We start from the raw sequence: 15379 nt of genomic DNA on the forward strand, positions 1-15379 counted from the left end.
TACGTATTTTGTCTGTGCTAGCTTCAGTATGTGCTCATCTGCAAATATTTTAAAGGCTACATACGGCCCCATACACGGAGGTACAGAGACTGGCTATTTTGGCTGGGAGTCACCACGCGCTAGATAACAACATCAATAAATGACACTTTACATTACGAGGAAGGGGGCGGAGCGATGGAATAGGGAGGCTGGGCTCTTTTAAGCCTGACGCGGACGCTCTGTTCCGTTGCTCTATGGTAACACGGAAGTAAGTAGACCAGACGCGAGATGTGGTTTTGTGTCTATGGTTGGGCTGCTATTCTCCAGCGCGGGCCGAGTCTTCCCAGGTAGCGAGGGTTGTGTGAGAGGCTGCGCCGGCGTTGCTATGGCGACTCCCTTCCCGCTGGCCCTCCCTGTATCATGTGCTTGCCGCCCTCTTCCTTGCTCCAGTCTCCTCTTTCCTGTCGGAGGACGGGAGGGAATCAGGTGGCGCTCGCTGGGGTAAATAAGTTGCCCCGTCCTCCTCTTGCAAGTAAGCCTCGGAGTTTCGGAAAGGAGGAAGGAGTAAGAACCACCCGCCTCCAAAACAGGGGACATTGGGCAATCCTTGTGGCAGTCACGTGCCTCTATTGCAACAGGTTTGTTTGGTGTTTGCCCTAGCTTGGCTCTGTAGCTTGTGGCTTTGGCTTGGTCTTTGCTTTGGGGCGGTTGATACAAAGTCTCTGTGCTCTCAGGCGTTGCTTTCCCTCAGGCAGGAGTTGTGGTTATCCAGTCATCGCTGTTACAGGCAACCTGCAGTTGTTTTAGAGCAGCTTGTCTTTAGGTATTCCAATGTGGACTCCTTGGTTCTGAGGTTTATGATGCTTGTGTCCTTTTCTTGATTTCTACAGATGGCACCAGCTACCCGAAAGGAAATGATGCTGCAGAGTTTGGCGCAGCTACTGCAGGATTCTGGTGAGATTCTGTTGTCATCTCTCCCCTGAAATGTGAGCTGGTGGAAGGGGAGGAGCTGTAGCTCAAGCTCTGCTCTGCTTGAAAATTAAACGCGGCTGTATGCTGGGTTTGGGGCTAGAAGGTGCTAGCAAAGGTTTAAAACTGAAACTGTATGAGGCAGGCTGCAGCAATAATGGTAGTTTTTAGGAAAAGAAAACTATTACTGACATTTTATACAACAAAGTGTAGAAGTAGCTTCTTACATGACCGAGTATTTGTTCCCACTGTGCATACTTGTGGTGGGTAACAGAAACCAAACCAGAGTCTATATGACAAGCCTTAACAAATTTTCTTTAGCTCTAGGAACTAGCCTGAAAATGTAAAAGTCTGAGTAACTTTTCAGTCTTCAGGATTTTGTATTTTAATTACCGCAATTTCTAATTTGGTACAACGAAACCTAATTATACTCTTTTCACAGTTCCTTGTAACTTTATTAAAGTTATGGTAAGTGTTGTATATACATAAATATTGGGATATTCCTGATTGTCGCTGCCATGACAAAGTTAACGTCCACAATGTGTCTTAATTCCGTTATTGCTTTCAAAAGCTCAGCTTAATTGAACTTTGAAGGCAGTGTTGAAAACAATTGTTTAAGCAATGAATCTGCCACCATTGGGTGGTGTGAAGCTTAAATTCACATACAACCTAGCAGTGATGGTTTTCATGTGCGTTCTGATATAAAATGATAAGCCAGCTTTGAGTTGAATCAAATCGGCTCTTTTGCATAGTTTATATAGTTCCACTCGACTTTTGTCCATATAGGTCCCATGATCCTAAACCTAACTTTTTGGCGGTAAGAGGGGACCCCTTTTAAAAAACCAAAGTATGAAATACATACCTGAATGTCTCAATGTCTTTTAAGTACACACAAACATATGCATATATTAGGGGAGGGACGGTGGCTCAGTGGTAGAGCATCTGCTTGGGAAGCAGAAGGTCCCAGGTTCAATCCCTGGCATCTCCAAAAAAAGGGTCCAGGCAAATAGGTGTGAAAAACCTCAGCTTGAGACCCTGGAGAGCCGCTGCCAGTCTGAGTAGACAATACTGACTTTGATGGACCAAAGATCTGATTCAGTATAAGGCAGCTTCATATGTTCCTATGTTCTGGGGAGGGACGGTGGCTCAGTGGTAGAGCATCTGCTTGGGAAGCAGAAGGTCCCAGTTCAATCCCTGGAATCTCCAAAAAAGGGTCCAGGCAAATAGGTGTGAAAAACCTCAGCTTGAGACCCTGGAGAGCCGCTGCCAGTCTGAGAAGACAATACTGACTTTGATGGACCAAGGGTCTGATTCAGTATAAGGCAGCTTCATATGTTCATATGTCCATGCATGAAATGTCTGTTAGTGTTGCACCATTGTAGAGATGTTATGACAAACATTTGCCTCTAATGAACAAACTTTTGATTATCTTCAATTTCTATTCTGTCTTTGACTCTAAAGTGCAGCTATTCATTCTATTTTTCAACTTTTTAGTAGGATTAGTATCAAACTTGAATGCGAGCCCAGCCCTTTTCAAGAGAAAAGAGATCTTTATTGGCATCCAGTGTGTTGCTGGGTTCCCAAGTTACTGGGAGGAGGAAAAAAACTGGTAGACAACTCTCTGTGTTATTTCACTGAACTTTGGCCTCCTGTATGTGCAAGAAAATGGTGGTTAATTGCAGGAGAGCAACGAATTGTGTGTGAGTGACAAGTATAGAATCAAGGCACTTTGGAGACACATCAGCAGAAGTAATTATAGCTCGTACTCTATTTGAATGCAGTTAATGATAAGATATTGTGCTGATGAGCTTATAAAACACTACTGAGTCTTTCTTCAGGGGTACGAATGAGCAATAAGTAAATATGGGTTTGTTAATGGTCTTCCTTTTTTTCTTAGGAGACTTGATTCTTGATGGTACTAGTACCTTGACCTTATTAACCTCCACACTGCACTATCTCACACAAATATTTGAGCAGCATTTAATACCACGAAACCAGAATCACGGCTTTATTGCACTCTCATCACACCCTGCTGAAACTTCTGCCATCCTTCAAGCCCAGTTCCTCTTTGATGTCTTGCAGAAGACACTGTCTTTGAAGGTATATACTGAAGTGGGAGGTTGGAAGTGCTTGGTTTGTGCTTTGGAGTGATCATCATGCCTGTGGTTTACTGGGCTCATGGTGGTGTAGCTGTGGTATGCTGGTGAAATAAATGGCAAATAGTGGCGTTGATCAGCAAACACATTTTTTAAAAAAAGTCATGTAATATGTTTTATTAGGACCAATCAATATATCAGAAAACATTGTACAAGCTTTTGGATTATTTAGAACTCTTCTTTGGCCTGGATGCTCAGTACAATGAAAGGAAAGGAAGGGAGACTAAGAAGGAAATAGTTTTGAGACATAGTGCCAAGCTGGATCTTAGCTCTTTTCCCTCTCTCTGGTTCTGAGCGCTCAACCTGATGAAGATTTGCAGAGAATGTGAAACTTGCATACCGATTTTATTAAGACCAAACAAAAATAATTAAAGATATTGAGTGACTCTTGGCTTTGGAATTATATTGATCATCCTTAGGATCTCTATAGCTGAGATGCTAGATTGTAATCCCTTCCTAGAAGGGTTAGGTTTGTTCAGTACTTTTTTACTATCTTAAGAAAGCCTGTATCATTTGTATAACTTCTAGTGTCAAGCATATCTATTTGAAAATACTAAACAGAAGGTGAGGGAAATACAGGTACTACTTTGAAGATACTGACTTGGATCTTGTGATCTCTCAGCAACAGATGTTGATTGTTTTGGATGTTTCCTGCATAACCCATCCTACTCAGCAGTCCTTTCAGATCCATGGAAAGTTTTCAGGATAGTGGGGTCTGCATGGACTAATAGCCTTGTGAGTCAAGAGGCTCCAGTTGGGAGGAGGCTGGAATATTCCTCTCAGCTGTGATAATAGGAGGAGGAGAAGGCAATTTCACTCCTTCCCTCCCCACTTTAGACTCATGCCTGTTAGTTTATGCTCGTCCTTCGACTCCAGGAATAAACTTCCCCGGGTTCAGAAAGGGTTTCTGTAGTGATACAAACAGAGAAAATATTTGATCTTTTAAAATGAGATTTCTGGGAACTGTGCTTTTCCACAGAGCTATGGGCCATTCTTGCTAGTGTGGAGAACTCTGGGAACTGTTCATAGTCTGCATGTTTACAAAGCTCATGTCTGTCTTATGTGGAAGGTTAAATTTAATTTAAGAAAATTATATGCTGCCTTTCAGCCCAAACAGGGCCACTAAAGCCGCTAACAGTTAAAAAACAAAATTAAAACCAAAAATAAAGCTTGTATAAAAACAGCAATTAAAACTTAGGGCAGTAACTTCTCTTGAGAAATTGCAACTGTGATCACAATTTGCCTTCTTCCATGCCCTGGACTTAGAAAGCTGTATGATTTTGTTGTAGTTATGACAGGTACTTCTAGTATTATCCATTATTAGTTATGACTATTTGCTCAAAGAACTTTGCAACAATCTGATACTTTTACGTATGGGGGGGCGGGGTACTGGTGTTAAATCATAAAATAGCTCAATGTTCTTCACCCCATGCCTATAGTCTAGAGTGTGGGCAGTGGCAGATGCAGTCGGGGCTGAGTAGCATAAGGCTGAGGAGGTGGTGGAAGGTTGGCAAAAGATCTAGCTTCCTCTCAGCTGTAAATGTATATTTATGCCATCTGTTGAAGCAGACAGAAACAGACTGAAGGACCTGGAATGTGCTGGAGCTGCTGTTCATGAATGCTCAGTAATTTAGACTTAAAATAACTGAAGTGAAATGTAGTGATTGAGATGGGACAAGGTGAAGTATAATCTAAGTGATTCTTGGAAGGTTAACAAAACGATAGAAGCCAAGCTAGGAGTCTAAAAGTTTGCACTACAAATTTCAGTTCTATCAGCATTAATTGTATACGCTGGCCAGTTTACATAGATACTTAATGTGCAGGATGTTATGGCAATCTAGGGTTGTCCTTTTCCTCCAGTCTCTTTTGGATGGAGACAGTTCAGGGGCAAGAGTCTCCTGGGAAACTTAAAGGTAACAAAATCCCATCTGCTAAGTACTGAGAATGTATTTTGTTGTACTGTCCTTTCAAGGTAGCATTTTTGTCAGCGTTGGGAGTAAGCTCTGTGCTACTCAGTAATTGTGCAATTCACTGGGAAGATGGGTCACCATTTTTGTGTTCTTTGTTTTAGGTACAAGGCTTGTGCTTTAGATGTGTTTGCTGTGTTGGACACAAGATGTTAACTCTGACAAAGATACGTAGGTAACACAGAGCCATTTTAGTTATGCTGTGAATCTGTGCCCTCTATGGCTGCAGTCTTTACTTGGAGAGTCTTGTCTTTGAGAGTGTTACTGTTGGAACATGTTAAGAGTCTGGAGGTTCTTCTGGACCCAGCTCTGTTGTTGGAGAAACTGTAAGCTGTTATATTTGCCATGACTAACCTTATTGGTTAGATCCATGCTTCTGAAACCTTTAGGTTGGATTAACCTGCTTTTTGTGTTGTCTTTGAAAAGAAACCCAGAAGTATCAGCTAGTGCCAGTGATGTGGCATGAAAAATTTTCTAGAGAAGAGAAGAATTTCTGATGCTGTATTTTTTGTGGGGAAAAAAATCTGTCTACCTATGTAAATATAGTATTGTTTATCTATAGTTATCAGGCCTGTTGTGTTGCAGATCAGTCACATTAGATGGGCTAGATGTGGGGTAAGAAGCAAGGGCTTGTACGTGGTATATTTGTACGTGGTATATTTGTACGTGGTATAATATACCATGCTTGTACGTGGTATATTTGCCTTTTTTTGTTAACATTATTTAAACTGGAAATTTTTCCAATTCAGATTCTCTCAAAACATGTCATTGTCGACTGCAAAATGCGGCTGCTTCGTTTTTGCAAGGCTTGGCCATTTTGATCATATAATCGTCATCAAACTGAGGCAGCTGCACTGGTTTACAAGTTCAATTCAGTGCTCTAGTTCTTGCCTTTAAAAACCCTTTAATGATCTGGGACCTGGATATCTGGAGAACTTCTACTCGAGTATGAACCCATATGCCAATAATACTTGTCTCATCAAAATCTGCTAATTCAGGGGTGTCAAATATGCAGTTCAGGGACCGAATCAGGTCCCCGAGCAACTGGCTGTCATCTGTTTCCCTTTCCCTATATCTTGCCTCCTTCCTCGTAACAACTTGCTTTGCAAGCCTTGCTCAATCACACAGGAGCTACAGAGCAAAACCACTATTTTCTCCATTGGCTGAGGCTCCTCACTTGGGGAGGAATAGCTTGCTTTGCCAGGCTCTCTCAATTGCACAGCAGAACTACCGAGCCAAGCCTCTCTTCCTTCTATTGGATGAGGCTCCCCTCCCAGTCCCGTGGGGAAGGAAGGAAAGAGCCAGAGCTTCCTTTGCCTAGTTCCCTGGTTCCCATGGGAGAAATACAAAGAAAGCATCTTAAGTAATGACTACTAATGTTTTAAGCTTGTTTAAAGTTTTTTAAAAATATATGTTTGTGTTTTTTATAAAATTTATATCTCTGCTATGTAATCTTAAATAGGTACACATGTGGCCCGGCCCAACATGACCTAGCCCAACAAAGTCTCATTTACGTCAGATCCGGCCCTCATAACAAATGAGTTTGAGACCCCTGTGCTAACTGTTCCTTCAGTAAGAATGGCATGGAGGGTGGCTACTGCCAACTAAGAGGCATGTGATCTTTCGCTTACAGGCTTTTAGAAGGACAGTCAAAATGTTGTTACTTTTGCAGGTTTTTTCCTAATGTGATGGTGTGTAGAGTTTGGTTTCTGATGGTCGTTTGGGTAGAAGTAGAATTCTGGTTCTGCTTAGCTTTTGAATTTATATTTTGTTGGGGCTGAGCAGTTACTGAATTTTCTATTTTAATTGTGTTTCATAGTTTCAATTTGAGCTGCTTTGGGTTTTAAAATATCTTTTGCACCTGCCACAATAATATGGTGCTCTGCTAAAGTGATAAGCTGTCTTTGCGAATTCTTTGTTCTGCTTTGCTGTTTATATGGGGTTTTGCCTATAATCTTTGGCCGACAAACAAACAAAACCCAAGAAAACTCATATTAAAAATTAACTGTTAAATTCAAGATTTGATGCTATGTAGAATTAGGTGGAGTTGCATTTGGTGTAATTTTAATACTTTAGCTGGGTTTTGTACAGACTGAGTAAGCTGAGGGATAGCTTCTTAGAAGGCCTTTTGTGTGTCATTCTGACTAGGCTATTGCTGTTTTTATTACAGTATTATCTCAGCCTTCTTCCAAGGAGCTTGGAATGTATATGTGCTCCTTTCCCCTATTTTATCTTTGCAACAAGCCTGTAAACTAGATTAGGCTGGGGGGGAAAAGCAGCAAGTCAAGGTCGCTTCATAACTCATGGGGATCTTAAAGCTGGGTCTCTCTAGGCCAAGTTGGGCACTTTATCCACACTGCCACTTCAGTGCAAAGATTACTCTGTATTTGGCTTTGCTGGCAGTTAGTTTACAGGAATATGTATCTATTAAGCCCCTGGGACAGCATGCCTTTGTTCTGCTTTGTGGTAGGAAGCGGCCAACTGTGTGTGTTATAAATGCACGATAAAGTATAAAGTGAGAATGGACCATATTCATGGATATTTTGGGCCTGAAAGACATTTCTACTACAGAAAGCCAAGAAGGAGAATACTTTACAACATAATGCTCTCTATAAACCATTGTTTCTGAGCTTCATTGGATCTTATAGCAAGGGCATGGGGAGAAGTGGTGCCCTTTAATGCTAGTTAAAGGCAAGTGAGCTGTATCAGTCTAGTGATGTGAGTAGAGCAGAGGTCCAGTTGTCTTCTGTCGCTTTACCTACTGCTCCAAATAGCGTCATTTTGTGGCTTAATCCCCATATCAAATGCAGTTTGTACTCCTCGTGTGCTTTGTCACTTGGTAAAGTCACTTTATATCAAAGCTTCAGTAGCTGTGGTTTTGTATGTAAAACTATAATACAACATCTTCTACTTTTGGTACTAGAATGTTTTGTACCGCACATAGAGCTTTTGCATAGCAGACAGCTTAATTGTAGATGTGTAATATTTTCAAGTGGTAAAACAAGCTTCATGATTGCACTGAAGTCTGTTGCTCACGAGCAGTATCCTTCTTGTTCCTATTAGCTAATTCATGTTCCTGATTGTCCTCTGCCGACGGTTGTGAAGATCTTCCCTTTCAAATCTTTACGACGTTTAGAGGTGAGTCCTCTGAAGTTCATGATGGTTTGCCCGTTCTTAGTAGTGGTTGTGGGGTAAAAAGCTTTAAAGCACACTATGGCAATTTCACCCTCTGCCCTCCCTTACACACAAGATTTACCCTTTTCTTTCCTGCTGAGCAGCCCCTACATCTGTTTTCTTCTTTGTTTGTCTGTGGTCCCACTCTGTCACTGTAATGTATATTTTGATGCTGGCCAAGCCAAGGACTTGAGGGAAGGGACAAAATCACCTTGTCTTCTGTTTCTGAAATGCTATCCAGCAAGGTCTTTAAAACTTTGAGAGAGGCTTTCTTTTCAGTTTTTGCTTTAACACTCAAGCATAGGTTTCTGAGTTTCACTGATACTTCAAATTTATGAGGCAGGAACAAAATCCAGTTTCCAAAATCTTTCTTCCTACATGAGTCAGGGATCACTCTTTCAAGAGCTATCTCCATTTTCACTGGGCAGGGTTTACTTCTCTTAACTAGAAATAATTTCCCTTTTTGACTTGAATAGGAATCATCATTGATCCACTCACTCCTTCTTTGCCTCCTTCTCAGTCTTCAGTCAGTGCTGAACTGTCTCTAACTGTCATTTCTTAACAGCCTGTCACTTAAAGGTTCTTAGACTCTGGGAGGCATTAACCATTGACAGTCCACAGAACAGTGGATGAGGCTGCAGAAGAAATTCTATAGTGAAAAGTTTCTCATGATAGCTAACCAATTTTATTTTCTTGCACTGCAAACTAAATGAATTTTTTATTCTAGCATAAATTGAGGTTGGGGAGAACTGGTTTTTCTAATTCCAAGGATGATTCTAGGGAATCCACACTGTTGAAAGATAGTAGGAGGAAGGTGAGAGGAAATGAAGAAATGTAGAGGGGCTGGTTGATATGAGATCCTAGAGTGTGTATCTTTGTCTGTAGAAGAACTCCACAACTCCTGTGTGAACATTCTAAGTTATCCTTTCTCTCCTTTTCCTTCCTTGACTCAGTTGAAGTGTGTCCCTCTGCACTGTTTGAGGGGACTACGATTTATCTATTCCCAATTGGAGGCTTTGACCTGTTCCAAGTGTGTGAGCTCATTGCAGGTGAGTTGGGATAGGCATTATTTTATCTTTTTGTCTCAGAGAAGGAATGGTAGATTCTAGAGTTGTGTCCTGGAGAAACTGCCTTTGTCTCAATTATGTCAGAACTGAGAAACATGGTGTTTATGTTCAGTGAGAACAGTCTATTGCTTGACAGTCTTGTAATTCAAGCTGTCTTAGTTTCGTAGAGATGTTTGGTCTAAGGGTTGCTTTTTTCTTGCAAAACTATTTGGAGGCTGTAGAATCTTTAGAAATACCCTTCTGCCAACTCATTTTCTCATCAGCACTATCTGTCATTGCTAGGAGTTAAGATGGGGCCAGATTGCTTTGCTGTTACGCTGTTATCTACTCCCGCAAGTAAATCACAGTGCTGTTTAAATGCAACCCATGAGGCTGATATGGTAGACTGTATTAATCCTAAAATGGGGTATGCTACTGACTTTACAGGTAGAGGCAAGATCCTGCAAGGAAGACAGCTTTTGAGAGGCTGTTTGATGTAAAGTGCATATGTCCTGAGGCATAAAGCTAGAGGTGGATCAGCCAGTCTTTTTTCTTCAGTGAATGCCTGGGAACAAGCACAAGTTGTTTACACTCTCAAGCTAGGAGTGGTTGACCACAGATAGTTATCTGAAATATTTGGGATAAGGTTGTTAACTGGCCTGCTTTTGTACCAAAAGCTGCTTGGTGTGCAAGAAGTATACCCCATCACGGTGTGGCAATCAAGATAGCAAACTGATTGCTGCAGGTAAGATGGTTATTAAAGGCTCAGCTCCTGAGGCCAGTTGGAAAGCTGACCAACCATCCAACCAGGATGCTGAGAGATTAAGGAGGCACGTTCAGATAATGCTTCTGTTCCCCTTCCTCCATTCAGTTTACTCTTCCTCCTGCAGGAAATAATATCAGCATGTGGAGGAGATCTCAGTTCTGCCCTGCCTTGGTTGGAACTGCAGACTGTCAACTTCAGCTACAATTCCATCTCTAACTTGGATGACTCACTGGTGTGTTTGGGGCAGCTGGGTTGATTGGTGGGAAAGTAGTAAGTGGTGAGAATTCTTTGATTGGCAACTGGCAGAGGATAACTATAACCCTGTGCTGGTATTTGATATCGCTCCTGTAGTGTATGTGATTTTGAGCAGGTGGCATAGGGCTTTGGATGACTCTGTGCCGTAATTAACATCCTTGCCATGGGACTACTTTTTTCATGGGTTAGTTCCAATGATAATCAGCAACTTACTTTTTTTCCCCCCAACCAAGCAATTATTGAATGCCCTGAAGGCTTTGGATCTTAGTCACAATCTCCTCCAGGACTGTGAGGACTATTTGACAGTAAGTACCTGGCAAGAAACTCAAATCCAGTCATTCTGTTCTTTTGTTTTTTAGAAATACTGGCCTTTTTCTTCCTGGTTTTACTGACCCAGCTCCTTGTCCTTGCATCAGCCTTGTACCATGTCTTACCTATTCCATAGGATGGTGATTGCATAAGAATTTCTTTCACTGGAGTGTACTTGATTTTTGTTTTCATGGTGTGCTCAATTTTGTGGAGTCAGTAAAGTCACAGGACGGTTGAGAAAGAGCTCAGTGAAGGCCATTCTTGACTTGAGTTGTGGGGATTGTGCTTCTGGGAGGTGCCTAACATGGAATGGTGATCAGCAGTTTGCACGCTAGGCCAGTAATAAAAATATAGCTCACCTATTGCATCCGTACAACTTTTATCAAAATTGCACGCTCTTTCCTGTTCCATCGTAGGCATCTTGCACCCACTTAGTGCTCTGTTCCCTGTTTGCTCTTCTCTGTATTCTCTCCCTCTTTGGAGATGCTTATCTCACATTCCTTCACCTGTCATTCTCAATTAGAGTGTACATTAGTGGTACACAAGAACGAGTGTAGATAGTGTGTGTTGAAGGTAAATCTTTGTTGGGAAATTGGAAAGTGGCATTCCATCCAGGAGACACCCAAATAACATGCATGACTTAAGTGTTCTGCCTTTTAAACTTGCTTCAGACCCGTCTTTTTTCCTTGAAAGAAAAAAAATGTTCAAGTACCATTCCTGGATGATTGTTGTCCGCGCCCCCCCCCAAAAAAAAAAAAAAAAAGAAAGAAAGAAAACCAAAAGGAGACATCAGGAGGACTAAGATTCTGTCTCGCAGAACCCTAGTTCAGTTCAGTTAATATGTGAACCAAATTAAGATTCAACAGTGAATTTTGCCCTGATCTATCTTGAGCTTGCCAGATCTCAAAAACTAAGCAGGGCAACCCCGGTTAGTATTTGGATGGGATACCATCAAGGAAGTTCAGAGTATTAAACAGAGGCCATAAGTGGCAAACTACCTTTGGACATCTCTTGCCTTGAAAACCCTACAGGGTTGCTATAAGTCAGCTGTGACTTGACGGTTAAAAACAGACTAAATTGAATTTTGGTTTGCGGACATTACTGGTAGACATGAGCTATGCCTAGATGGAATTATAGCGCCGAGGGGGAAAGAAGATCTGTTTTAAAGCTCACAGCATCCAAAATATAGGTAAATTGGGCAGAGGTTTGAACCTCTTGCATATTTAGCGCCATAACTGCAAGCTGAAGAGACCCTAAACAGGCTTCCCTCGAAAATGGGAAGGTGTATTCCTTAGGAAGTTATCATCTGTGGTGGTGATCTATTTAGGTCTTAATAGATCTTGCCTAATAGGCAGAACAAACAATTTAGAGTTGTCGTCTGCCTTTCAAATGTGACCTTCCTGTCAAAAGGAAGATTCCATTTTGGCTGCACCTTCCAAAATGATTTTGAGGGTAACTGTACATAGGGTTCGTTGCAGTAATTCATTGTGGAGGTGAAAAAAGCATGGTTTTCAAGGAAAGACTTTGACCTTTGTGGTACAACTAATAGAACTGAATCAGGGAATAGCTGCAACCTGAGCTACTAAAAGTACTACTGTATCTAGGAACCTCCCCAAACTCTCTATGTGATCCTCCAGGGGAGGGACAGGCCATGGCCCTGCTGGATAAGACCAAATGTCTGTCTAACGCAGCACTGTTTTAAGAGAACAGCCACCAAAATGCCTCTATAAAACTATAAGATTTAATGGGAACGCCCATTCCCATTTTTTGTCTGTCTAGTATTTAAAGGCATTTTGCCTCTGAGCATGGAAGCTTCGTTCAGTTCTGATGGCTAGTAATTTACAACGTGCAATCTCAGATTGCAATAATGGTTGGTCATCTGTACTTCCATTTTGTCTGCATTAAGCTTCAGTTAATTCCTTGTATTTAACCCATGCTTTCATTATGCGGGTTCAGGAAAACCTGCTGCTCTTGGATTAGTTGAGGATGGAAAAATAAAACAAGGTATCAACAGCATTCTTATGACACTTCACTTCAGAACTCTGGAGCATGCTCCCTGAGTTTTCATACTGGTGCTCTCTTCTATATAGAGATCTCCAAGGCCAGGCTCCTCTAATACCAGCTTCAGTGACTACCCTGTCAAATAGGAGATTATTTCTGGGCATTCCCTCCAGAATCCCAGCAACTAAAGCAATTAAGAAAACGGCATGCCCTAATTTTTCTATGTTTTGATGTGTTTAATAGCAGAAATTAGCATTAGTTTCTTTTAAATAAATAATAGGTCGCTGTTAGTCTGTACTAGGCTTCCCAATCCCCAGGTCCCAGCGGGGGATCCCCCGGTTTTACAGGCTTCCCCCCCTCCCCCAGCCAGCTGGCCGGCGGGGGAAGCCCCGCCCCCAGAGCCATCATGCACCTCCATGAACGATTCCCATAGGGAATGATGGGGAATTGATCTGCGGGTATCGAGGGCTCTGGGGGGGCTGTTTTTTGAGATAGAGGCACCAAATTTTCAGTATAGCAGTATAGTATCTAGTGCCTCTCCCCAAAATACCTCCCAAGTTTCAAAAAGATTGGACCAGGGGGTCCAATTCTATGAGCCCCCAAAGAAGGTGCCCCTATCCTTCATTATTTCCTATGGAAGGAAGGCATTTAAAAATTTGTGCAGTCCTTTTAAATGTGATGGCCAGAACTCCCTTGAAGTTCAATTATGCTTGTCACACCCTTGCCCCCAATGTCTCCTGGCTCCACCCCCAAAGACTCCTGGCTCCACCCCCAAAGCCCCCAGATATTTCTTAAATTGGACTTGGCAACCCTAGTCTGTACTCCAAGGATGCTTGATGACTGGAGACTGAGGGAGCATTGTCAGTTTTCCCAACTTAAACTACCCTCGCATCACGGCTCACATTTGTCCCTCTGCTGGACTGCCTTTTTGTAACCCTTGGTAACTCGTGCAGAGGGTACCTGTGGGTCTGTTGGAGAGAAGAGCTAGAGGCTGGTGTTCATATTCTAGTTTTTCTTTATTCCTATCTTGGTTCCATACTTGAGCAGGGCAGGCTATTTGCTGTGGATTTGCTTATAAGCCTTTTGAGGCGACTTGGATGGCATAGTTAAACTGACCAATCTGGATGGGCTTCACAGAATGCTCCCCCCCCCCCCCCCGACATTTCTGGCCTGGCTCAGACACTCCTTTTTCTTTATAACATAGCCCTAACTTTTAAATCAGTGAGACTGTGTGGAATCTGCAGGTGCTGTAGTGCTTGTTCACTTTACCACAGTCCTTCCTGGATTGTGTTCATACTCCTTCCTTCTCTAGTCTTTTTCTTCCACGCAAGCAGTGAAGATTCCCCATAGAGCCCTCATTGCTGCTGTGCATGAAGAGGCATTTGCTGCAGCAGTTGAGTATTTGCATGGCAGTTTTCCATACACTTCATTTCCTCCAGCCATCACTTACCCCTACATATGCTCCACTGGCGATTTAAAAAAACAAACAATGAACTGTAGCTGGTATACTTGATGATTTTGGAGAAAAAACTTTTGGTGGTGTGAGGGGGGAAATTGTAGCCATGGGTACTGGGGTGGGGGGAGGGTACACTGTATAGATGGGAGGATGTACAAGCAATCCTTAACTGCAGCCTTTCCCAAAAAGATCATATTAGACCAGGTATGGTTATGATTGGGGCAAAATACCAGAACACCCAGATAGCGAACAGAATGGAGTAGCATCTTAGTGTGAAGCAACAACTTCTGCCACCATTCACATTCCTTCCTTCCCATTTCTGTCCCTCTTGAATTTGGATTTCACCCTAATCACAGACTGTTTCTCTAGGTGGCTTTGAGGTATGCTACAGATGATGCAAGGGCAGAGATTGCAGTAGTAGTGATGAGAGTCTGTTCCCACCCTAGCCAAGCTCTAAACACCTGCAAAGAATGACATGGACCCTAAGCTCACCTCTTAGGTTTGGTTTGGTTTGCATTTAGTAGGTGCATTTGTTTCCTTGAAACTACTTTGCCCCAACAGTGGCTTCACTCCTTGCAGGAAGGAAGGAAACAGACGAGGGAAAGAGGAGAATTACTCTCCCTCCTGGAAGCCCATTGCCTCTTCCTAGTATCAGCTTCCTCTGGAAAGCCGTTGTCAGATAAAATCCAGTGTGCACAAGCTAATGGAATCCATAGCACTGACTTCAAATGGATTTCCTAGTCACAGTTCCTGATGTTGACAAAGCCTTGCAGATGGTAACTAATGCCACCAATCTGCTTCAGTTGGATAAGTACTAGCAAACTCAAGTGATTATTGCCAGTTTTCTTGATCCCTTTAAAAATGGAAACCTTCCATTTTCCTGCAGTTTAACAGAAATATTATTTAAAATTAAAAAAGAAAGAAGTTAGGAAAAATCCAGCACTCTCCCTGTGTAACTCAACTATATTTGAATGAGGATTCTCCCCCCTCCCGCCCAAGAAAACCTCCCACATAGAGCAATGCTCTTCCATGGCAACTGTTTCATATTTGCACCCGCTACTTTTTCTGAATTCCAAAAGTGCCAGCAGACTCAGTGAGGCTGGGGACCTAAATTAATCTTGGGGGTGGGGTGGTGGGTTCATGTGAGATCCAGCCTTGCTTTTAAGGGTTGGCATAGATGCCTTCTGGTTTCTTGAGTATGTTTCTCTCTTGTGCTTGTCTGTGTGTTTTAAAATACATACCCACCAAGAAGTCACAGTAGATACAGTATATAAAGAGTTCAACAAAATTACCAGTTACAT

General features: G+C 42.3%; 1 protein-coding gene across 2 annotated transcripts in view; it reads left to right on the forward strand.

Annotated features, from left to right (window-relative positions):
* The first annotated feature begins 225 nt into the window (after positions 1-225).
* Positions 226-15379, forward strand: part of STK11IP (serine/threonine kinase 11 interacting protein) — a 41693-nt gene continuing 26539 nt past the window's right edge. Inside the window, exons 1-7 of one of the 2 annotated variants that reach the window (XM_060262826.1) lie at positions 226-480; positions 870-933; positions 2846-3048; positions 8135-8209; positions 9199-9294; positions 10182-10289; positions 10546-10617. In XM_060262826.1, the coding sequence (XP_060118809.1) occupies positions 400-480; positions 870-933; positions 2846-3048; positions 8135-8209; positions 9199-9294; positions 10182-10289; positions 10546-10617 (699 nt within the window). In that variant the 5' untranslated portion in view covers positions 226-399. Of the gene's footprint in view, positions 481-598; positions 618-869; positions 934-2845; positions 3049-8134; positions 8210-9198; positions 9295-10181; positions 10290-10545; positions 10618-15379 lie in introns of those variants that run through there. The other variant, XM_060262827.1, reaches the window with a different exon arrangement.

Source organism: Heteronotia binoei, chromosome 21, assembly GCF_032191835.1.
Source record: "Heteronotia binoei isolate CCM8104 ecotype False Entrance Well chromosome 21, APGP_CSIRO_Hbin_v1, whole genome shotgun sequence".
Taxonomy (NCBI): domain Eukaryota; kingdom Metazoa; phylum Chordata; class Lepidosauria; order Squamata; family Gekkonidae; genus Heteronotia; species Heteronotia binoei.